Source organism: Cololabis saira, chromosome 19 (genome assembly GCF_033807715.1).
Source record: "Cololabis saira isolate AMF1-May2022 chromosome 19, fColSai1.1, whole genome shotgun sequence".
NCBI lineage: Eukaryota > Metazoa > Chordata > Actinopteri > Beloniformes > Belonidae > Cololabis > Cololabis saira.
The window spans coordinates 30,687,809-30,713,194 of NC_084605.1; the positions used below are offsets into that span (position 1 = coordinate 30,687,809).

General features: G+C 40.0%; 1 protein-coding gene across 1 annotated transcript; it reads right to left on the bottom strand.

Annotated features, from left to right (window-relative positions):
• Positions 1 to 11,829: 11,829 nt before the first annotated feature.
• Positions 11,830 to 20,003, bottom strand: LOC133419233 (G-protein coupled receptor 26-like). Its single transcript, XM_061708278.1, has 3 exons — positions 19,049 to 20,003; positions 17,479 to 17,592; positions 11,830 to 14,119 (listed from the first exon to the last, which is right to left on the bottom strand). The coding sequence occupies exons 1-3, from the start codon at positions 19,714 to 19,716 to the stop codon at positions 13,894 to 13,896; spliced, it is 1,008 nt and encodes a 335-aa protein (XP_061564262.1). The 5' UTR covers positions 19,717 to 20,003; the 3' UTR covers positions 11,830 to 13,893.
• Positions 20,004 to 25,386: the final 5,383 nt, after the last annotated feature.

Sequence of the window (25,386 nt, forward strand, 5' to 3'; positions counted from 1 at the left end):
AAATCAAAACATCCTTGGCCAAGATACTCAGCTCCACTTTTCCCACGTGTTCCTACCGCCAGGGGCCTCACGCTATGGGCCGTTTTTTTTTTTTTTTTTTTTTTTTTTTCAATTGTTTTCTTCGTTTTTTCCCTTATAAATATCAACAGTAACGTTCCATTACAGACCTAAATGTGTACTAGTCTGTGCATATCAATAAATATATGTGCAATGATGCGCGTGTCTGTTGTTCAATACAACTGCGTCAGACCAAGCGCAGACACAAGCTGCTCTGATCCAGACGGGTGGAGTGTGGAACAAACTGTCACACAATGTCGAGAGAACGAGACAGATTCAGGAAATTTCCATCAGGGGATGAAAAAAGAAAAAAACTAAAGAAAATGGAAGAGTTTAATGTCTCTCTGAAAGGCTTGTTTGATAAATTTGTTACAAAAATCACCGATCCGACCGGGTCTCAAGCAGCCGTGGGGCCCCGCGTTGAGGCAAGCCAAATGATGATGAGGCAGGGGAAGGTATCCAGTATTTTGCTAATTGGAGAGTTAAAATTGCACATATAGACACCTGATCTGACCCGAAAAACCCAAAAACTTCGCGGTCCCCCCCGGCCATTCCGCACAGGGCCTCGCAAATCTCCCAGACGGCTCTGCCTACCGCTATTGTTTTACTTTGGATAAGAGAGTCTGCTTAAGTACAACGGGTTGCTTGTTTTTTGATGATTAGCTTGTAAAGTGATGCTTTTAGTAAGTTGAATTGTAAGAACATACCTACACTGGTGCCCGGAGTTAGTATTATTATACTCCAACCAGCAGATATTACACTTTTCATATGGACCTCTTGTATTTTTTGCAGGTGTTGCAGTGAATTGTGGGGCACAGAATGACCCATGATAGACATGCAAGTACTCTTACAAAGACTGGGTTGCCTGTGAAGATTTGTAATCAGGCAAATAAATGAAACCACCCATCAAGGGCCTGTGTGTGTACACCAGACACAACTGACAACTTGGATGCTCATGTTGTGTTGGATGAGGTAAAAAGGTATGGGGCAAGGTATTCACCACATCTCTTAAGCTTTGCTCAGACTGAGTGAAGCTGGAAGAGTTTCTGTGACGTTGAAAAACAAAAACACCACAGCGACTTTTCACTGTATGACTTGTCAACAAGGGTTTGTGCTCTTCAGAATCTTTGGAAGAGACGTTTGTTTTTTTACATCTGTGTGCTGTGGGTACGTGGAATTTTGATGGAGACATGGTGGACTAAAAACAGATCTGACTCACAGGAAAAAAAAAAGATCAAGATTTATCTTGACTGTGGCAGACAACAGTCGAACAGAAATCATATTGCAGCACAGAGAAACAGAAGAAAGAGAAATGAGCACCACCAGTTGCTTTAAATTATTATTAGTCTGAGCAGGTTGTATTTTTGTGACTTGTTTTTAATATTAAGTTTGTAAGGTCACATGCTGATGCTCTTGTGCATTTTATGATGTCATTTGTAGGTTAAAAACAATTGTTTATACTTTGATATTACTGGCGTTTTCACTCAATTTCTCTATTCTGGTTTCTGTTTCCCCCCCCAAAAAATGTTCAAAAGAATGTGTAAATGTGTCATGTCATAGTCACACAAACAAATAAAATGATCCTTCATTGCAACACTTTTTATACTGACTTTTATAATATCCATGTTGTTTTAATGTTTTATCTACTGAAGTGTATACATCAGACTCAAAGTGGGAGAGTCATGAAGAGCAAAACAACAAACAGTTCTTTGTTTTACAGTTTGAGGTGTCCACTTTTCACTTTGACTTGTGGTTTATTTGTCACTCAGGGGTGTTAGTTGAGCAAGTGGGTTGAAGCCAACCATGATTAAGATGTGTGTCACCGTCAGTGCCACCCACCTAAAGGTAATCATCGGTTCCTAGTGGGCCAATCAGTGTACGGGACTTCATCCTTTTAGGGCCCAAACTGTCTCAGTCAGCTGCTGAAGTTGTTTCATTACCACCTGTGTTTTGGTGTAAACAGAAAAACTGCCTCCCTCTGACTCAATCTGATTTCAGGTGGAAACCGTTTGAATGGCTTAGATCAGTGGTTCCCAACCTTTTTTCCTTGGAGCCCCCCTACTTGTGTTTAAGACCAGCCGGGCCCCCCGACCCGTACGTACTAGCACCAAAATAGTATTTAATTGGAAAAATGAACATTAATTTTGTTTTTTTTGATACATTTCTCTTTGGTTTTCTCTGTATACATATGACTTTTTTTTTCTCCAATGTCACCAATGTATAAAATACGCACAAAAGGACAACATTTTTTAACATTTTTCCTTTAACAACCTGTCGGAGTAGATTAAATGTTGAGTAATGATATAATAATAAGGAATTAAATTATTTCCTGTGTTTGTCACCAGTGTATAAAAAACAAAAAATATTCAAGACATTAATAAATTATTCCTAACAATGTCTTATGAATGACTCATTCGTAAATATAATTTTTACAACTGCATAATTTCAAAGCAGACAAAGTTTTGCACCCCCCCAGAGATCTCTGGCGCCCCCCCAGGGGGGGCCCGGATCCTAATGCATGAAAGTCACGCAACTGTTAAACCTTCTCCTTTTTACCCAACACTGCTGAGTTTGAACAAATGCTGCAAACAATAGTCAAACTTATTTTGTTAGCAACACAAATATGGTGATGTTTGGCAACTCGCACAAACTCCACATAGAAACATACCAGATTTAAAGCAGGACCTTCTACCAATACCGCCAAACACCACACCACTGTGGCGCCAATATCTGAAATTTCACATGGAAATCTGATATACTAGTATCTGGCGATGTGAGGACTGGGGATCGACCGAGGAACTGCAGTTGACAGGGGAAAAACTTCACCACCTGAGTTGTATCCAACTAGCTTTTAGATTTGTCACTGCTCGTGGTTAACTTTGATCTCATCTCTTTAAAGTGTGGTGTGGCCTCAAAGTTGTGTTTCTTGTTGTTTAATGTTAAAAGAAACAAACTTTCTACTTGTGTTCCAAAATCTCTGATGATTTGCAGGGAAAATATGGATGTACTTGCCTTTTTTACATCAAGTATGATGCAAATTCTGAATTAAATGTTAATATTCTGAAGGGGAAAAAAATCCCAACTGGGGAAAAAAATTGTGAAATTGATCTGGTGTTGCTTTTAAAGGCAAATATGATCCAATTTTTAGGAGGAAAGTGTAAGTTGGCTTCCACGGGGAATCAAACAAGAGATAACTTCAAGATGTACTTCAGGATGTCTTTTGGATGGTTTGAAGGATGTTAAGACAGCTATCCCCAAGCCTGAAGACGCAGAGAAGTAATTTCAGATAGCAAGTCATTTCTGGCATGGAACAGTGGCTAACCATATATCTGAAGTAAAATCATATTGTTTTCCTCTCTATTTAAGATTCCTATTAGTCTGCAAACAACTAGGGACAGTGAATTTTGATGAATCAATTCTTTCAAGCGCTCCAGCATGTTGAATGTTTATGTGATTATCCTGATCGGTCGGAAGTGTTTCTGTTGAAATGAAACTGGAAAAATCTTTGTCTATTTGAAAAAATGAAATCCAAATTTTTATCCAGCAATACTGTGTTGATTTTAAAGCCTGCATTGATTTTTCTGAAACATTATTCATGAAAAAAATAAATAAAAATGTCTCTCGAGTACCAATTTGTTAAACAGCTTCATATTTTTTGATTAAAAAAATAAAAATGAAAATATAAATGCCAGAACGAACTGAGTAATTCTAGTCAGACATGAATCACAGCAGCATCTTAAGTTCAACTGCTCTTCTTCAACTCAGGTCAATGCCTTGGAGTTCCACTAACACGCCACAACCCAAATACAGACGAGATTCTCATTCGGTCATGTACTAAAATTGGTCACTGTTTTTTGTTTCCCAGCTTGAAACGGCTGTGGTCGTATGAATCCTCTTTGCATCAAGCAGAACTTTAAGTTTCTTTTGCAGGAATACTGGTTCTAGTCACACCACAGTGTTCTGACACTGAATCAGCTTTGCGAACTGTGAACACTAACAAACATGTCATTTCTGTTTTACTTTTGTATGTGAACACTACACATAGTAGGACGTGACTAACAATGTTTAAAAATGTCGATTCAAATTGATAAATTATATAAAGTTGTTTTAAGCAGAACAAGGATTTAACTTTAGTTGGACCATCTGTTGTAGTGATATTATGGTTCTTTCCTGCTTTAAAGGGGACCTATTATGAAAAACAAGTTTTCTCTTGCTTTAACATATATAAAGTGGTCTCCCCTCAGCCTGCCAACTCAGAGAAGGAGGAAAGAAACCAAATTCTGCAGTGTCTGTACAGCCACCCGGATGAGCCGTCCAGTGTGATGTGGATCTACGAGCCGTTCAGATTCTGCTCCTGTCGTTACGTAACGAAAATGCGATTTACATCGGTTGGCCTCAGATGCGTGAAACCACAGCCACAACTAACTCCGCCGGCCGGAGCTTCCGCCATTTTTTCGTAGCGGTGTATCGCGTCATTCAGGCAGCCAATCAGCACAGAGCCACATTATCATAGCCCCGCCCACTCAGAATCCCTCATAGATAATGAGGTTAGAGAATGGGAAGATAAAGACATGGCTCAGAGGCTGAATTTCTAATTTATTTAGCAAAAACAATCAAGCTTGTTTTTAAGACATTCAAGGCCTGTTTAAAATAGGTATTAGATGCCAAAATTCAGGTTTCAAGATCCCAGGGAGTCGTTTACACGTGTCATAACTGCATGCGAGCATCCGACTATCGCCTCGAGCTGCGTGACATCGGACGTTCTCTGTCCACACTGAAACCGTTAAACTCGCGGCCAGTTAGGACAGTCCAATAGAAAATAAAGCAATGGAATTGATTTTGCCGCTGACGCTCGCTTGCATCGCATGGGACACGCTTTAATAGTGTACGCAGCTGCTGCTCTTCTGCCCGGAGAGAGGCTTTGTTCCCTCCCCTGCTACACGTCATTCAAGCAGCCAATCAGCAGAGAGCCTCATTATCATAGCCTTCCCGCCCACTCAGAATCCCTCATGGAGAAGGAGGTTAGAAGCGGTAAAAATAGAGACATGGCCCAGAGGCTGAATTTCTAATTTATGCAGAAAAAACAAGCTTTTGATTGTTTTTAAGACATTCAAGGCCTGTTTAAAATATACATTAAATGCCATAATAGGTCTCCTTTAAGGTTTCTGTTGGTCTTAAAATATTCTTTTTGTCCTTTATGTGAAGCCTCTGTTGTTGTTTCATATTTTTCCACACAGTTAGGGTTGGCCTGACCATCTAAATCCAACACAGCCACCCCTGGCCACCCCCCAAATCCACCACTGCAAGGCCATGAGAGAATCTTCATGTTTTACAGTGTTTACAGCAAAACTGCTGTGTCCTGTAAATGAACCACAGATCATGGCTCCACAGTCTTAATTATTGAGACGGCTGCTTTGCAAGTCTGACCCACGAACAGTTGGGTTTTTCCTTTTAACTATAAAATCTAATGCTCTTCCAACGATTTACCTGTGTGTCCGTGTACTAGTGAGTTGCTTTCCCCTCCGTCACGCTCTCACAGTCACCTCCAAGCTTTGTCAAACAAACCCTTACACACGCGCTTCCTTGGTCTTTCTGAAACTTAACAAAGTGCAAGAAGATACTGCTTCTATTATATAAAAAGTCCTTGTCTCGCACTTTAGCTATGCGAGCCAGCTCCCTTCATCATTATCAGCTTTTGGTCTTTACAGTGTGATACTGTCATATTAAAAAGATGACCTTGGAAGGGCTGCGAAAAAGCTTTTGCAAACATTAATATCCTGTTAGAAGCTGAAAACGTCATGCCAAAGCCCTTTATTATCCATTGTTATGTTTGTAAATCTGTTAGAAGTAATAAAAAGGGCCACAATACCTAGAGCGTAATATTAATACCTTGACATTAGCTCTTCCTCTTTGATCAAAAATATGACTGAATTACCTACAAAATTATACTCAGCCATTCTGCAACTCAACAGACTTCAAAATGTATAATTTTTCAACAAAACATGTGAGTTTCAATTGACTGCACTTGTTTGTAAATGACATATTTTCCTAATTTAAAAAAAGAAAATCAAAGAAACTTTTAAACAGACCAGACCACAAATCATCCACTTTTTAACAATTAGAAATCATAGTTTTTTTTTCCGATTATGGAGGAACTTTACTTTCATACTCAGTCAGAGTCCCGCCCTCACGTATGATGTCATTGGCCAGTTTTAGCTGTGTCGTTGCAATTGGATTGATGGACACTTGCGACTAAGGGCCTGATTTACTAAAGGTTTGCGTGCGTAAAAACGTGTGCAAACTTGACATCACGCACAAACCAATGTGCAAGCTGATCTACTAACAGCGTGCAAAGAGGACTGCGCCTCTCAAATGAGCAAAATAGCACACGCTGTTCATTTAGTACTTTTGCCCTGATGAATAATCAATATGGGGCGTACCCGCCAGAAAGCGCTAAATACTGGGAGGGGAAAATGCAAATAGGTTCATTTACCACGCGCAGGGGTGTAGCACCAAATTCTGGGCCCTGTACACTCTCAATGTCAGTGGGCCCCTATCCATGCCCGCGAGGCGCGTGAGAGAGAAAAAAAAGGGGGGGGGGGGGGGGGTGTATTTATACAATCTACTACAATCAGCTACAATCAGATCAGATTATATTGATGAGTGGTTCTGAATTGATGCATTTGGGCTACTTGTGCTCAAATACCTAAAACATTAGGCTACATCTGGGCTACATCTGGCTGCAATAAGTTGCAGAGGCAAAAATGTTTTAAGCCATTTTTCAGCCAGATTGAGAAGAATAGCTAATTGTTTTTCTATGTTCTCACCACCCAGACCCATCTCTTTCTCTCTCTATCTATCTATCTGTGGCAAAAATCACAATCACAATCATTTTTGATTGATAGTGAGATCACAGTTATTCAACATGATTATTCATTGGCTTTGGTAACATCATGAATTTATTGAACATTGACAATAGCTTTTAAGCACAGCACTGCACCGCAATGCTAAGGCTTTTAACCAGACAAAAATAATAAATCACGTTATTGCTCAATTAATATATTACTAGTGTGCACTTGAACCTACATGGATATTGGTATGTTATTTACATGTTGATATATATGCAGCAGCAATATTGCTAGATGGATCATTCATTAAATCTCAGCACGAGTTTCATTTTATTTTCTGTAATGCAAAAGTGTCATACATTCTGGATTCATTAAAAATCAACTGAAATATTGCAAGCCTTTTATTATTTTAATATTGCTGATCATGGCTTACAGCTTAAGAAAACTCAAATATTCTATCTCAAAAAATTAGAATATTCTGGGAATCTTAATCTTAAACTGTAAGCCATAATCAGCAATATTAAAATAATAAAAGGCTTGCAATATTTCATTTGATTTGTAATGAATCCAGAATGTATGACATTTTTGTTTTTTTAATTGCATTACAGAAAATAAAGGACTTTATCACAATATTCTAATTTTCTGAGACAGTCCTGTAAACTTGTTGCCGTGGTTGTGTTTGAATCACTTCTGAATATCCATCATTACTTTATGTTAACGGAGCAGCAGAGAGCAGCATCTTGCAGATGAGTGGCTGATTTATGGTTCCGCGTTGCACCAACGCAGATCTTACGGCGTAGGATACGCGGGGACGGGAACATACGGTGCGCGTCGCTGCGTACCCTACGCCGTCGATTTAACGCGGAACCATAAATGAGGCTTAACGCGCGCGCATTTGTCAGTTTTCTTTTCATCTTTTCAACTGAGCAGCAAACACATAAACTGAGGGTGCAATGCTGATGCACCCTCGTAGAACCGGGCCTGTATAAGCAGCAGCTGTGGAGTGGACTATGTTAACTTTAATTGGACTTTGCATGACAAGCTAACTTGGTTCACCTTTGGGAAAGAAAGCAGTCAGCAGCTGCCTCCCCTCGTTCTGCTGTCTTTCTTTTTGTTTCCTCTCTTTCTTTTTCTGATAGCCCGATTTATGTTTTTTGGGCAGCATGATGTCCTGCACACAGGTGTCTGATCTGGGCGCACTGTCTGACCTGTTGCCGGTCGCTGTTGGGCGGACTAAACCATTTTGCATCTCCAAGAGGGGGGCCCCAGAATGTCTAATATGTTGGGAGAACTGTGACATTAAGTTCATTCTCTCATTTGATGTTATCAATATATTTGAAATAAATTATGACACCAATTAATTGGAGGGCCCAATTAATTTGAAATAAAAACATTACAAAAAAAAAAAAAAAAAAAAATCAGGATTTTCATGGGCCCCTCTCTCTACTCGGGCCCTGGGTAGTCAGGTCCACTTTTCCCCCCACTACCACGCCCATGACCACGCGCAATGAGATTTACCAAGCCCGAAAGTTATTGCGGGGATTGTGATTGTGTCTGTATTTAATACGTTTGAAAGGAAGGTGCTAATCTGCCCAGCATTACTCACCGATGGCTGCTGTTATTGTGGCAAGGAGGCGACATCGCCAAAATCAAAGAATACGCAGAGAGAGAGTCTTTATTCTGCTGCATGCTATTTTAAAAATGGTTGCACAAGTTTTATTAAAGGCCACTTTTTCTTTAGTTCTTCGCCTTATATCTTGCCACCTTCTTTTAACCTCCTCTGCCGTTCTTTTTGTCTTACCAACTGCATTTATTCTATCGCAGATTTTCTCCCATATTGCGTTTCTTTTGGTAATGTTTAAATTTCTTTGCTGTAGTTCATGAATGTGTTTATTTGCCTCTTCCCCTAATATCTCTAACTCCAACTCGGCGGTGGCGCAAACCGTAAGACACGCAACACCTCATTTAAATACTGCGGTTTGCACCTGTTATCAATTGCGCAAGCATTCTTAGTTGATCACCCGCAAAACACACAACAACAGCATGTGCAAACTTTTTCAGTGCACACGCAATTTAGTACTCTTTATTTAGGATCTTAGTAAATCAGGCCCTGTGTGTGAAGGGTCGAACTTTTGATGCCGCAGCGGCAGCGCTTGACGTCACCCCATTCAAGGTGAACGGACTGAGAAGATGCTTCCAGCATCTACGGTATATTATCAGGGTGTTACTGATACCAAACCTGCTATATACTGTAGCTCACCCAAAAATCTCTGACATTTGAAATTAGCAAGGCAGGCCTCTACGTGGCACTAGAATAAGATTTTCATGTCGGCTGATAGCTCCTGAGATGTAATGAGTAGAATGAAAAGTTACATTTCAGGAGCCAATATTTACAAATATATGTTCATAAAAATATATATGAAGCCATTCAATTGAGGTGTGTGAAGCCCACAGCTAAAGTCATTCAACTCTCCTCCAACCCCAGTGATTACTGATTTTCTGGAAAGCACCTAGAGACAACTTGTATTCTAATAAACACCATATAAATAAAATTCAATTGACTGTAGTTGAATTTTTCTTTGTTTTAATCGTGTTAAATGACTCTTTTGGAGATGTGAACTCTTTTGTGACTTGTGCAGGTATAAATACACATTTACTTTAAAAATTCTGCTCAAAATAATCCTCATTTCACTAGCATAACAATTACAATCAACACCGAAACCAAGCATTGCTCTCAACCTGTGGAAACAGTCATTACCATCGTCAGCACATGTAATCACATCAGAATGAACAGTTGGTCATGTTCACCATCTTTAACAACATAAGCAGCTTCAAGACAAGGTTTAATAAATTAGAGGGTACAGAACAAAAGGGGAACAAAATGAGGTATATTACAATCAGATCATTGTCATCTATCTGCAACAATTGAAACAATTTCCATTTAAAGCAGCACATTCTGTAAAACTCAAGCGGGTCTAGTGTTCTCATGAATTACAAGTACATATATCAAAAGACCCAAAAAATACTTGTTCATCTAAATCTGTCAACAAATATAATTTAATATCTAGCTCGAATGTCATCAATCCTAGTCTTGTGAAAATAGCAATGTGCTTCAATGAGAACGCGCCGTGGAAATCAATATAAGTGTACACAAATGGGAGTAAGGGTTAGGGTTAGATTTCTCTTTCTTTTTTTTCTTCTTTTTTTGTAGTATTGTTGAATATCCCCAAAGGGTTTTTGTGAATGCCTACCCTTTGGATTATTATACATCACAGATTTCCATGCATTAGTTGTCTTTGTTATAAATTCTCAGCGGTAATAATAGCTTTCTACAAATTCATTTTTTGTTTTTTAAAAAGGTACCCGCTGACATTTAGGACATTGGTTATCAACAACAATTTTGGCACCGTTCCACCTTTACTAACAGCATATACAGTACAAATTTTATGTATACGAAAACAGTCAAAAGTCCCAGTGTAGGATGAAAATCTAATCTCAGCAAATAAACGTTGGCAACTTTAGGATTATAATTATTATGTCTGCTATAGTGATGTGTAAATCAACTCTTACAACATATCAACTCTATAAAAAGTGGGGCCCAATCAAAACCCTGGTATATAAGGTTACAGTACCTGTCATCTGACACTGAAAAGAAAAGATAGATCAGGTAGATCCATCTTTGTTGAATGCCAGGAAGCTGCAATGGGACTTTATGGGTGTACATAATAATAATTGTGAGAAGAAAATATTTGTACTGCCGTCTTTTTATAGCTACTTGTATTATTAAAGACACAAATGGTTTTGTAGAAAACTCCTTAAAACAATATACATACAATTTAAATTACCATTAATTAATTTAACTTAAAGGGGACCTATTGTGGCATCTAATACCTATTTTAAACAGGCCTTGAATGTCTTAAAAACAAGCTTTTGATTGTTTTTGCTAAATAAATTAGAAATTCAGCCTCTGAGCCATGTCTTTATCTTCCCATTCTCTAACCTCATTATCTATGCGGGATTCTGAGTGGGCGGGGCTATGATAATGAGGCTCTGTGCTGATTGGCTGCCTGAATGACTCCTTCTCTGAGTTGGCAGGCTGAGGGGAGACCACTTTATATATGTTAAAGCAGGAAATAAAACGTGTTTTTCATAATAGGTCCCCTTTAAAAGATGGCGATTCAGTTATGTTAACATTTTGTGTAAGAACTGTAGTTCTGTAACTAGTCTAAAATCATTAATAACTGCACTTCAAGTGATGTCTCTTTAAAACAATTTAAGAGTAGTTTAAAGGATTGATGTCAAAGTTGAATTCAAATAGACATTAAAATAACTCCATGGATGAAGACGTTGCTGTTTTTAATCAAATATAACTGTAGAGAAACTTTTGCATGACAAGTTGAAGGGATTGGGCTAGGGTTAGGGTTGGACTGACGTGCAAAATAACGAGTTTCTAGTCTCTCCCTGTCACTGGATAACTCCTGCCCAGTTGGTTAAAACAAAATATGCACATATGACCAACACCTCCTGCTAACATACTGTACGTTACTTTAAACATTGGGTTAAAAAATAAATAATTCATTAGAACTAATAATTAATGCAAAAAATTCTGTTTTGTGACAATTTCAATTTTCTGTGACACTGAGCTAACTCAGAGGAGATTCAGATGAGCAAAATGGCCCGATAGTCTTCTTCCTTTCACAAATTCTATACTTTTCTGTTGGCAGTGTAAATCCACCAGTACTCAGTTATTTAATTTTTTTATATATTCTAGTGGTACAATTAATGGCAATGTGTTGGTGTTACAAGCTCAAAAATTTACTTTTTTTAATTATTTAAAAAAAAAAAGTAATTATTTGATGATGCACTAATTCAGATTATTCCATTAAGAATGTCTTCAAGTTTCAGAATGTACATCATACTGCACATAATGCTCATCTGACTGTATTTGGTACTGAAATCATGCGAAAACTCCCCCCTCTGAGTTAATGTAACTTTCCAAAAAGGGGAACATCAAAAAAGGAAAAAGGTCAGCAAATAATGCTACTGAGGAATTTATGTTGTTTGTCTTTAACCGTGAAAACAATCATTATAAAGAGGCTAGTGATGAGAACATTCTGGTTGGAGGGTTTTCCCTTCAGCTGGACTCTGAATGGGCCTCGTGTTGTGAAAGTGTCTTTTTTCAAATTCTCTGCCAATGCTTTACCAAACATTTCAAATGTCTAGTATGTGTTTAGTAAATTCTTATGAGTTAAAGTTAAAATTTGGAGGAGATGCTGTTTTTAACTGATTCTAAACTACCATTAGGACATTCACAGATTAAAATCTAATTCCCATCCCTATAATCATATATTCATATAAGCAGAACCTGTGGGCAAACTGTAGGATTTTTTTATATTTTGTCCTAGAGGTTTTCCAGTACATCTGAGGTCTCGGTATTTAACAGTATTGTGCATGCATGTGAACATCATGTGGAAAACAGGAAATTTGAAAACGTGTAACAAAAATGCTAAATCAGTACATCAGCCATGGACTAATGATGATTTAAGTCATTATTTTAGCTTTTTGATATCTGCATTAAAACAGTGAATGGCTTTCAGAGCAGGAAGTCTGGGGGTGGATATCTGATATTCACGTTTCCATGTTCAAGTCACTAGACCGAAAACCCAGAATTACTGGACACTGTCCTCGTATGAGTGCAGGTTTTTTACTCTAAGTGTTTTTGGCAAGACTGTGATATGATTGTGCCAACAACATTAGGTGCTCGAAGCTATCGCCATTGAACTGTTGAGAAAAAAAAAGCAGCCTTTTTATGTCTCTACTGAAGAAAATCATTAATTTTGCAGTCTGAGATATTTTGTTCTCTGGATGTTTTTTATTATTTTTTTTTTTATTTTGGATTCCTCCTTGTACATCTGTCAGTGCAATGAAATCATTTCCTTGTTTACTTTGGGGGAAAATACATCATGCGGCTTCCTGTACATTTTTCTTTTTCATTAGATTATCTCAGATCTTGTCCAAATGTGTAAGAGAGAACCGAGCAGCCTTTTTTGGGTCACTCATGTCTGTGAGTACTAACCGAGGCAAGTACATTTGATCATGCTCCACTTGGTTGAACAACCTGAGGGGCACATACTGGTCACGACAGCAAAGGCAGCAGATTTAAGGGTTTGTGTCCACCCCCTCCCACCCCAACCCCCCATTAAAACAGCATTTAGGCAGGTCAGTAACTGTTTGACAACGGGTTTTAAAAGTATACACATAAAACAAAATGTACAATTCTGCCATTTCCCTGCAAACAGTACAACACAATGTACAAAAAAAAAAAAAAATGTGCCAGAGGAATCTGTTTAAATCTGAGAGGGATTTACCCCGTTAAGCCAGAAAAACCTGAGCAACACTGTCTGCTGTACATTATATTTGTGATATAACTAAAGAACATGGTCATAAAACACAGCAAGTTTTGGTTAAGCTAGTTTTCAGTGCTACATAGAGAAATTATGTAATGACTCTTCACTTGCAATCACTTTGGACAGACTCCGAATAATTTTAAGGAAAGACAAATTTTTGTCAGAGCAAATACTGAAACATTATCACCTATAGAACCATATTCAGATTGAAATCTAACCTAGTTAAAATAACGAGGCTATGAACTAGCTATTCGTTCTTTTGTGAGCACAGCTGTCTCTCCAGTGGGATGTGTAATACTGCTGATTTGTCCTCGCAGCAAATTCACTGCACTGATCTGCTGTTCTGGGCACTCTGTATTGAAGCACAGGGCTATCCCTGCAGAGGTTTGCGCTTACCGCAGTGACTCCTCTCTTTTCCTTTTTTTGACACGTGTGACCAAATTCAAGCAGACGTGGACGGGAACAGCCATATTCTTACTCCTCCTCTTCGTCATCAAAAATAAATTAGGTTCATACTGCATTTCCGGAACAGCTGTCCGGCCAAACTTCAGGGCGTGTACCAGTGTACTCTTTCTTTGTCGCTACGCCGTAGGTATGCTGTTTCCTTGGAGTTCAGGCCCGCGTCCAGATGCGTTCAAGGAGCTGCGCTTCAGCAGCTTGTTAATGATGTCTGTGCATGTCTTCTTATACTGGTGTCGCAGCAGGGAGTACACAAAGGGGTCGAAAGCCGCCTTGCTGTAAGCTAAGCACTTGGAGACAATTCCCCAGTGAGGGTTGATAGGCACTGCTGGAAATAACTCCACGATCCTGCAGGCAAGTATAAAGAGAGGTAGTTTGAGAGCGTGTGGTAGAAAGTCAAGTCAACATGCTGGAAATGATATGCATACCCTGAGCATAACATGCAGAAGGAGAAATACTCCTGCAAGACACTGTTGTACACAAACTCCAACGAAGTACTTCTTTACTAATGCAGATGCAGACAAATGTTAATGACTGCCTTGATCATGTTTTCACCCCACCACATTAGGCCACCATCCCATCCATCCATCCATCCATTATCTATACGCTTTATCCTTTGCAGGGTCACGGGGGTCTGCTGGAGCCTATCCCAGCTGTTTTCAGGCGAGAGGCAGGGGTTAAGGCTGAATTAAGCTTCTGCGTCACACCAACGCAGAGCACACGCCGCAGCCGTGACGCCGTATTGAATCCTTTGGACTTCTCCGTCTCTCCATTTGGTCGCGGTGCAGTACCCCCTGCGGCCACTAGTTAGCGATCTTTTTCTGAATGGTTTATCCGACTTTTTCCAGTCACAGTAAATCAAAGAGATAAGGACAACTATTGTGCAAAAAACCAAAACAAAAAAAATCACATATAAACGAAGAAAAGAGCCCTGAAAGTTCACGACTGCTTCAAACTGGAAACCGGAAATGCGTTGCTTCCAAGCGAACCAATCACAGCCCTCTCGGTCTGCATGTGGTCTGCGTCGCCTCGACGCGTAGTTACAATTTTCGGGAGGTGCACGTCAGTGACGGCGTCAGTGACGGCGTCAGTGACGGCGTCAGTGACGGCGTCAGTGACGGCGTCAGTGACGGCGTCAGTGACGGCGTCAGTGACGGCGTCAGTGACGGCGTCAGTGACGGCGTCAGTGACGGCGTCAGTGACGGCGTGTCGTCTGCTTCGACCCAAACCACGCGCCGTAGGCACGGCGCCATTTTGACGCAGAAGCATAATTCAGCCTTTACACCCTGGACAGGTCGCCACTCCATCGCAGGGCCACATATACAGACAAACAACCAGACACACTCACACTCACACCTACGGGCAATTTAGAATCACCAATTAACCTAGCATGCATGTTTTTGGACTGTGGGAGGAAACCGGAGTAACCGGAGGGAACCCACGCAACCATCCCATTTTTTTAAATGTATAATTACATTTTACATGTCCCCCTCATATATATGTTAAAAGAAATAAAATTACATGTTACAAACAATGTATGATTAGAATTATTCATTTTATAATCGCCCACCGATTTATTTATCATGGACACATATTGAGACCTGTAAACAATTAAGTGACATTTGCATACTTTAAACATCTGTCCAGGATTTCAGATATCCAATCAGCTTGCAGATATTTTTCGAGATTCAGACATCCTCTAACAAGATTAGGCTTAAAACTTTCCTTTTTGATAAAGCTTATAGCTAGGAGTGGCTCAGGTGTTACGAACCATCCTTTTAGTTATCCTCTTGTAGGCCTGGACAACGGGACACCTCCCATGATCCACTGGGTTCGCGGGTCATTGGCGGATTTTACTGGACTAATCTCGCTACATGTGCTGGAAATTTGCCATTATCCATAAGCCTTTCAAAAAAAAAAAAAAAAAAACACAAACACAGAAGGACTGGAAGATTTTTTTTAAGGTTGTTACAGCATAATTTGGCTGAGAGACAGACTGGTGTCAGTAAATTCTTACAGCAGTTATCTATGCTTAAAAGACTGTATAAATGAATTAAAGGCAAGTCTAATGAGCCTTACTCTCGCTGCCATCGGGTTCTCAGGGCTGATGTTAGCTTCGTCAATTTATGTTCCTTCCTGCAGCTTTTACACAGTGTCATAAAAAGTGTATAAAAGCACTGATCCTCTCCCATGGCACTATCTATGATTAGTCTGTCCACAATCGAACTCTGTCAGCACGTTAACACCCACCTTATGGCCCAGTAGAATTCCCTGACATTTGCTGCTCACGCCAATGAAACGTTGAACGGGAGGTTAAATCGGCTGTCACATCACACAGCGAGGGTTTTTTTTTTACTATCCACACTGATGACCCTGATATCACATGAACATCAGAGAGGTGGTGAAGGAGCTTTCAGCATATTAAATTCAGATTTTAATTAGTAAACTGCCATTTGCAGAATGAGAGCATGTGCAGCTTGCTTGTGGTCATTTATTAGTGGCAGGGCACTGATAACACAATTAATTGTTTTGTTCTCTGAGTGGATGAAAAAGCTCGATGACTAAGCCTCAGATCATGCAAAATACAGTATTTGCTGACCTGATTTCATTTCAGAAATTTCCATTATCATGCAAGTCAGAGATCCCCTTCACAATCATCATAAAAACACTCCATATCAAATATCTTTTGGAACAGCGATATTTCCTCTAGGGGCCATTTGTAGATTGAATTTTTTGACTCGTATTGTAGTTGATAACTGTGAAAAACCAACACTGGTTGAACCAGTCAGGTAAAAAACAATTCAATAATTTTAATGTAATAGATTCTGCAAGTATTTACACTGATAGCCTAATTGGATCAGCTAGTATTGACCAGCATCACACCTGAAACCCTTGTGTAACTGATAGTATAAGAATTATTTGTATGAAATTACACTGCCTCAGCTCCAGATGCATAACTTAGAGTTTTGAATCCCACAAGAATCGAGTTGTGCTCTTGAAGCTCGAATCTGTAAACAGCTCTGCTTCATTTCTTTGTATCATTTGATACAATAATAACATATTTGTCAGAAGAAAATGGAATATCTTTTCAAGCACATCCAACTATTATTAAAGACATACCCTCTAAAGTTTAACTGAAAATGTAATTCTTTTAGAAGGGGAAGACGAGAAGAGAGAAAGTAACTTACTTTTTTCTTTTTGAATTTTCTGGAATTTCTGAATTTACCCTTTAGATCTTGTTGAACATTTTCACTTCCAAGCTTTTTTTTAATAATCATTTAATGTTTATACATATATTGTTTCATATTAGCAGTTACAGATCCATTCCTTTGATCATTACATTTTTGAAATAACTTATAAGTCAGAAATGATCTGTCTGACTCAGTGCAGATCTCCTCCACATCATCTCTTTTGAGCAGTGATTCACGTGAGTGGATTCTAACAAACCACCGTGGACCCAGGGAACTTCAGTCGAAAAGTGCCAATACAGCAACAGCAGCAGAGCAGAGGCATATTACCTATCACAAGGTCAGCCAATCTCATCTTCCAACTCTGGACAGAGTGGAGAAGAAGCAGAGAGGAAGTGGGATGGGAGGGGAGGGGAGGGGAGCGGATGGGAGGGCTTGCCTGAGCGAGCAGAGAGGTGCCAGGCTGCAGTGTGTGTGCCAGTGTGGGTTTCCCTTACATACACCACTCTCTACACTCACCTTGTGATCACATAGGGAGCGAAGCAGAGCATGAAGGTGCCGATGAAGGTGCTGATCTTCCTTGTCGCTCTCTGCCGTCGCCTCTTCTGCTCCTCCAAGCAACGCTGGCGAACACTGCAAGCAGTGACAGTTCAGCTGGATCATAGTTAAAGAGGGCTGGGTGCATGTGAGCATTTCTGTCACAAAGGGCTTACATATACTCTACGAGGAAGACTGAGTGGCTGAACTGGGATTAAACAAGTGCTTTGCTCCAAAAACTTTAAAAATGCTTTAAAAATGTTGCTTTAAAAATGTTGCTGCTGACCCTGAGTGGGAGCCTGAATGTGTCATGGATTTGACGGCCTAATGATCCATTGCTTTGACTAATATTTTATGAAATGGAGGTCATCAGTGAATGATGACAGCCAGGATTTAGGATAGAAACACGCTCCTTGCAGACAGTCTCAGGGATCTGAGAGTAAGCTGTGCAGGCTTACAGCGACTGATCTTTTATATATAGAGACAATATCTCTCTCACACGCGTACACACAGAATATACACTCTTTTTAGCTATAATATAAAGAGCAATGCAATCAGTCTTGGTGGCATTTAAGTCTAACTGAATTTTGTCTGTACCTCCAAATCAAAATATAAGTGCAAAGACAGGAGAACAGCACTGTTTTATCCTGTACAGACTGAACAGGCTTTGAACAGTTTATAATAAAAGAACTGACTTTGCTGATTTGTCTCTAAATTCCTTCTTGTACTGACCAAAAACCCCCTACAATTGTAAATAAACTTAAAGCGGATATAACCAGTACTCGAGTTGTAAAAAAAAATCAGGGGGGATGGTGGATTTTATCATATGGGGACAGATAATTTGTGCTGATTACAAATACTATAATATATTACAAATAATAGCACTGACCAAAACAGCTGCAGAAATACTGCAGGAATGACATAGCAGCAGTTAATGCAGCCTTCTGTAAGCTTTAAATATCCACTGGGCTTACATCAAATACATCAAAACACAACAATAAAAAATAGTTTCCTGGACTTATCAATATGACTCTGTCCTTCACAGGATAAGTAAAATGGATCACTGCAAAAACTCAAATTCTTAACAAGAATATTTGTATTTCTAGTTAAAATGTCTCATTTGAGTAAAAAAGTCTCATTACACTTAAAACAAGACTCATCACTGGAAAAAACTATTTTCACCTGTTTCAAGTAGATTTTCACTTAAAATAAGTAGAACAATCTGCCAGTGGAACAATATTTTTTTGCTTATAATGAGAAGATAAATCTTGTCCCACTGGCAGATTTTCCTACTTATTTCAAGTGAAAATGTACTTGAAACAAGTAAAAATTGTCAAAAGTTATTTTTCTGGTGTTATTTTTCTGGTGATGACTCTAAATGTTGAAATAGCAGTAAAACCACATTCATTGATGAAATGACATAAGGGATGGAAAGGAGGGATGGCAGTTTTACAGGGGGGATGATTTGGACCGTTTTTATTTCAGGGGGGGATGCCATCCCCCCTCATCCCCCCCTCAATTCGAGGACTGGATATAACTGAAAGGAACTCACCTGGGGTGTATATCCACCAGCAGAACCAAAGTTTGCATTGTAATAACGTCGATCCTCTTACAGTGAAACCTTGCCACTTTGAGGACTTTGAGGTATGTGAAACACAACACTATAAAAGACAGGAGGAAGGTGAAAGAGTGGAAAAAGACTGTGAAGACGACAAACTGGGTCCGACTGCTCGGCCTGGGGTTGGCCAGGGTGCAGGACGCGTAAAGGCGGTGGTATCCGACCCAGGAGAGGCAGGAGGCCGCCGTGGAGAAGGACGCGGAGTGCGCCCACGTGTATCCCAGGACCAGAGCCGCGTCCCTGTGGCGCATCTTGGAGTGATATCTCAGGGGGAAGACCACGGCGATCCACCGGTCCATGCTCAGCGCGGCCATGCTCAGCATCGAGTTGGTGGACAGGAAGGTCTCCAGGAAGCCCACGATCTGGCAGAAGCCGTCCCCCCCCGGCTGAGCCTGGCTGACCACCCCCGCCAGCGTGAGCGGCATGTTGGACACCGTCAGCAACAGGTTGCAGAAGGTGAGGTTGAGGTTGAACAGCCCGGGCACCTGCTTGCGGATCTCCGGGTTGTACAGAAAGCAGATCAGCACCAGCACGTTGGACAGCAACGACACCACAATGATCACAGCCACCAGCATGGAGAGGATTACCTCCGAAGTGTCCATCCTTCCTGTGCGCCCCCCGAAACTCACTTTTCCCCACTTTTTGCCCGCATATCCACCATTGTTGTTTTTTTTTTTTTCAGAACTGCATTAATTAACCAAGAGCGCGTCCGTGCATCCCTTACATGCCTCCACCGGTGGAGCTCCACTCTTTCTCTCCAACTACATTGTCTTTGTGCAGAGCTGCGATGATCAGGAGGAATCCGCAATGATGAAAGTGTGCTGCTGGGAGATTGTGAAGTACGAGGTTCGTCTTTTCCTCTGAACTACAAGAAGCATCCTCTCACAGCGACGCTGCGCTACGCTGGTGCTGCGTCTTGCAGTATGGGGGGGTTTGTCGTGTTTCATGCGCTCTCCGGACATCACCCCTCCGTGCACACAGCTCAGTGTGTGGGCTACTTTACTTCTCCTTGGTTTCCTCTGAGCAACAGTGAAACAAAGAGCATGCAAAATCTCAAATTCACGTCATATTTAAACAGATTTTTTTCAAATGTTTCTAGTCAAATGAAGCTTGCATGGCAGATGATTAAATCAATTTACAGGACTGTCTCAGAAAATTAGAATATTGTGATAAAGTCCTTTATTTTCTGTAATGCAATTAAAAAAACAAAAATGTCATACATTCTGGATTCATTACAAATCAACTGAAATATTGCAAGCCTTTTATTATTTTAATATTGCTGATTATGGCTTACAGTTTAAGATTAAGATTCCCAGAATATTCTAATTTTTTGAGATAGGATATTTGAGTTTTCTTAAGCTGTAAGCCATGATATGCAATATTAAAATAATAAAAGGCTAGCAATTGATTTCTAATTAATCCAGAATGTATGACATTTTTGCATTACAGAAAATAAAGGACTTTATCACAATATTCTAATTTTCTGAGACAGTCCTGTAGAGGAAATGACATACCATGTTGTGCATATTATAAAAAATGTCATTATTTTGTGTTCCCTGAGAATTCAGTTTGAATAAATACAAAATCCATGCAGAACAAACTAATAATTTAAAAAAGAGCAGATGCCACAAATCATCTTCTGACAAATCATTAGGAATCCTATAAAAAAAATCCCCATATGATTGTTTTTTGTATCTGTTGTTTTGCTCATGTAATCAAACTTGTGGTTGGTAAAACACAAATTTAACAACTTTTGCTGTCTAATTCATGGTCTCGTTCCTTTAATAATTCATCCCTCACATCAACTCTTCTTCATCTTCACTTAGTTTGATGGGGAGTAACATCTTCCTCTGGAAGCTGTATGACGCCCACACACTGCTGCCCCTCTGGACTTTAGCGTGGAGAATGTTTCCTCTGAAGCATAGGACTTAAAGTCTGCTGTGCCACGTGAGCCCATGAAGGCACTGGAGCACGGAGCGGTGGCGGTTGTGACTGTGATGGGAGGAGGGGGCAGTAGGGGCAGGTTGCCAGAAAGAGTTATTATTTCTGCAACACATGCAATCATGGTATTTGACTATAGAGATTTTAAACTATGTAGATCACTGTTTCCATTTACTTCCTGCTGGGTGGCAAAAGGTGAACAGAAACAAAACAAACCAAAAGGGGAGAAATTTGAACATGACATCATTTAAAATCCTTTATTGTATTGTTGTCTTTGCATGAGGGTTGGCGTTTGTTCTTGATGCAAATTGAGGACTGGTACAGTGGGAAGACAGGCATCCATGTCATCTGCAGGGTGATATGACAAATGTTTCTCCATCATGGCCAAGAGGGAAGTGCTCACTATATGACTGCATTTCCGGTGTTATATTACTAATATGCGATGGGGAAATTAGCCCTTAGAGAAAGTTATACTCAAATTCTATCAAGATGTCAACTTAGCTGTCAGTTTAGAGGCCTTATCAGCAACGAGCCACCAGTGGGTCTCAGGACCTAGTGCAGATTTCTGTAGGCATCTCTTTAATGAACCTTTTCACAATCATTTGCCAGCTCCAATGACAATAATATCTGGGAACAAATCCTTTGCATCTTGAAGGATACTGATTGATGGATACTGCAATGTGCCTGGCTGAGAGAATAGGGGTTTGATGTGCGGATTGTTGTTCAAGTCTTTAAAAATCACTACCATTTTTACTAAAGTTAAATCACTTCAAACAAAGCCACAGATTATGCAGCATGCCACAATAAACAGGTACATTTGGAAACAGAGTTTCATAAATATGGATGTTGTTTTTTCAAATACCAAATGTCGTCTTTCATCCCAGTTGAAAGAAGCATTATTTTAGGATAGTATTGTGTCTATGTAGAGTCATGCAAATGAGGTCTGAGTCCAGGTGGACACATGAGTTTTGACACTTACTGTACTGGCTTCAGGTAATGGCACTTGAATGAATGCAGCATGATCTGTGCAAAGAGCTAAACTCAAGCAAGAGACACTTTACAAAATAAGGGGATTTTTTTTATTTAAACAAACTTTACTACAGTCAGTCCAAAGTCATTGCCTCTGATTAAAATCATAATACACATTACAACTTGTTAAAATCAGTGCTGTTGTATCTTCCTGATGAGTCTGAAAAAATATCCATTACACTTCCTTACACTGAGCAATGTATTAAAAGTGCTTTTATTTTGAAAAAGCTGCAAGCAGCAAGGAGGCCAGGCTGGTCAGCATAATAATAAAATCACCATAGCAACTGACCATTTATTACAAGGGTTTATAAAGTGCCAGTCACAAGAATCTTTTGTTTTGAACAATCAAGTTGACATTTAATAGGAAAGTGTAGTTTTAACTATTACAACGACCTCCACTGTTTACATATTTTGGCTTGCTCTCAAAAATGGGGTCTAGATATTGTCTCACAACAAAATGTAAAATCGTCGTGACTTCTTTTGAACTCTCCAAATTGTTAAGTGACTGTACTGCAAACATTTCTTTTGAAAAATAATGTTTTTATTTTAAAGATATGTATCATAGTGGACATGAAAATGCTATACTGTACATGGGAAAGTAAACCACGACGACAATCAGTGAATCTTAAAGTAAATATCTGTCAGAATAAAAACTATGTTTTAACAACAAGAATAGATACAATTCCCAAAGAATGTCTTCCACTCTTGAGGAGTGGTGTTTAGAGTTGCACCAGACAAGGACTTTGTATTGATTTGTGTACAAAGCCATTCCTTTGAGCTCACAGTCATTGATGTACTGTTCAAATGTTTCTTTTGCTTTTTTCTTTTCTTTTGGGTCTGATTTGGGAATGTAATGGTATCGTTGCTCTGAGTAATGGAAGGATCATCCAGTTGGGGATTGAATCTGAACAGAATGTAATAGATGAAGAAGAGAAAATTAGACTTTTGTTAAACTCACAATCTGATTTCAGAATAAATTATTTTGTCAACATAAATAATTTAATTGACAATATGATATATATTATGCAAGTAATAATTTATATGTGCAAGTGCAAATATATATTTTCTGGAGATGATATAGTCAAGGTGTACATTAGTCTTGCTACACAATGAACTGGACTGGACTTGATGTGGATATGGATGCTGCTCGATCCGACTCTTCAGCCTCTGCTCGTCCTGCCTGAATTTAATTCTCAGAGCTGAGTCCTCTGTCTCTGCCACCTCAAAAGCTGCATCTGGATTTTTCTGATCAGACAACAATCTTAGTTTCCATCAACTTGTTGGAGTAATATTTGTGCCTCTGTCAGTGATCCATTCCTTCTCACCTCAGTTCGCAAAGCCCCGCCCTTACGTTATTTTCGAGTCAAAATAAAGTCCCAAATTTCCTCTTAAGAGAACAAAATGAGTTTCTTCTTTAATATGCAGGGGATGGGTGATATTTAGGTTTGTAAATGTCCTCTGCAGAGTACAAATTTGAGCCACAGGTAATTAGAAGTATATGTGGTGGAAATACTATTGCTTCTATGAAAATGTGAACCAAAGGAGAACAAAGAGTGTCTCCTGTGTACCTCACCTGAGTGAGTGGCCATGACAAAACTCCACGATGGCTTTTCACAGGCACTGTTCCCACACTGCCAACATTTTTCAAAGTATCATGCATCACCATGGTCTCTTGCCACATATTTACAGTTTTAAAGAGATTATATCATCCAACCATGCATCCACCCCTCCATTGACTTTTGCTTTTCCAATATTGGTTAGCAGGGCAACAGTCAATGTGGCCCAGACCACCCTCTCCCCAGCCACCTCCACCTGCTACAGTCAAATACCAAGGCGTTTCCAGGCCAGCCGAGAGGTATAATCTCTCCAGCGTGTCCTGGGTCTTCCTCTGGGCCTCCTCCCAGATGAACACACCCAAAACACCTCCTCTGAGAGGTGTCCAGGAGACATCCTCACCAGATGCCAAAACCACCTCAATTGACTGTTCTCAACGTGGAGGAGCTTCAGCTCTAGTCCGAGTGCTTCCTAAACGACTGAATCTCTCACCCAATCTCTTAGGGGGGCTAACATTAACGAAAGTGTCAAAATCGCCTGTGGTCGTTCAGGACGCTTGCATCGCGCTGCTTGCTGACGCCTGCCGACACCAGCAGACGCTTGCAGTAGGAGGGACTTCTGGGTCTACAAAGTGCTGTGAACCCGGCAACTCTGCGGGGGATTTCATCCTCTGATATCGGAGCTCCGTTTTGACGATGCTTGGTTTCGGCATTATTTCCGCGTAGAAGAGAATGAGTTTAATGCTGTCCTTAAAAAGGTTGGTCCCCGGATCAACTGGATGGACATGAACTATCGGCGAGACATTGGTCCCAATGAATGTCTGGCAATCTGTCTGTGAAGAACACCACTGACACATACACCGGTTAGTAGCGAATTTGGTCATATTGTGTTTTGTGATTAATAAGCATGGTTTGTAATGATTTTGCGTTGGATTGATGTAGCAAAATAAAATAGTTCAGACCATCCAGCTCCTCAACCATCAGTTACGTGTTTCACATGAGCAGAGTTTCAGTAAAAAGAGCAGTCAGATCAGCTAATATGTCAGTTTTCAAGATGAAATAGATTAATTCCTGATCAAATAAGTTTGTTAGTGCACAGCTATACTCATATACGCGTGTGAATGAGTGTATGTTTGTGTGTACACAAAAGTGCAATGTGCATTGGGCAAGGCTTCTTCCCGATCTGTGATTGAACGCTGCTTCGGCGTCGCTGCTGCTCATTTGCATAAAGTTGCATAAAGTTGAGATTCTCTCCGCTCGCTGCAGCCGACACTCCACACAACTCTTGCAGCAAGTGTTCATAGACAATGAATGGCAGCCGGATGCTTATGACCCTTGTGACACTTTTGGTGTGAAACCTGATGAAACCACATGGACAACATCATTTGCAAAAGGGAGAGATATAAGGTCACCAAACCAGACCCCCTTGAGGTTGACGATCAGTCGGACTCTCCTCTCAAATACCTCTGCATAGACCTTATATGGGAAGCTGAGGAATGTGATCCTCCTATAGTTGGAGCACACCCTCTTGTCCACCTTCTTAAAAATGAGAACCACCACCCCGGTTTCCCAATCCAGAGGGGCTGCCTGTGAGAGATTGTATCAATTTGAAATGATTCAGTGAGATCCATTTTCCATCCTTGGTTTTGATGAAATATGACTTCCTCTCCTGTTTAACAGCTTTCAAACCAATATTAATCAACCATGACCAACTCCTTCATAAAATCCAGTATGGTAGAATTTAATGAC

Bases quoted from the DNA above. Each gene is read 5' to 3' on its own strand.
- LOC133419233 (XM_061708278.1), bottom strand. From the start codon at position 19,716: ATGGACACTTCGGAGGTAATCCTCTCCATGCTGGTGGCTGTGATCATT. The intron at 17,593-19,048 runs GTGAGTTCCTTT...CACTGCTTGCAG, and splicing joins CTGGTGGATATACACCCCAG to TGTTCGCCAGCGTTGCTTGG. The intron at 14,120-17,478 runs GTGAGTGTAGAG...ACTTGCCTGCAG, and splicing joins GCTCCCTATGTGATCACAAG to GATCGTGGAGTTATTTCCAG.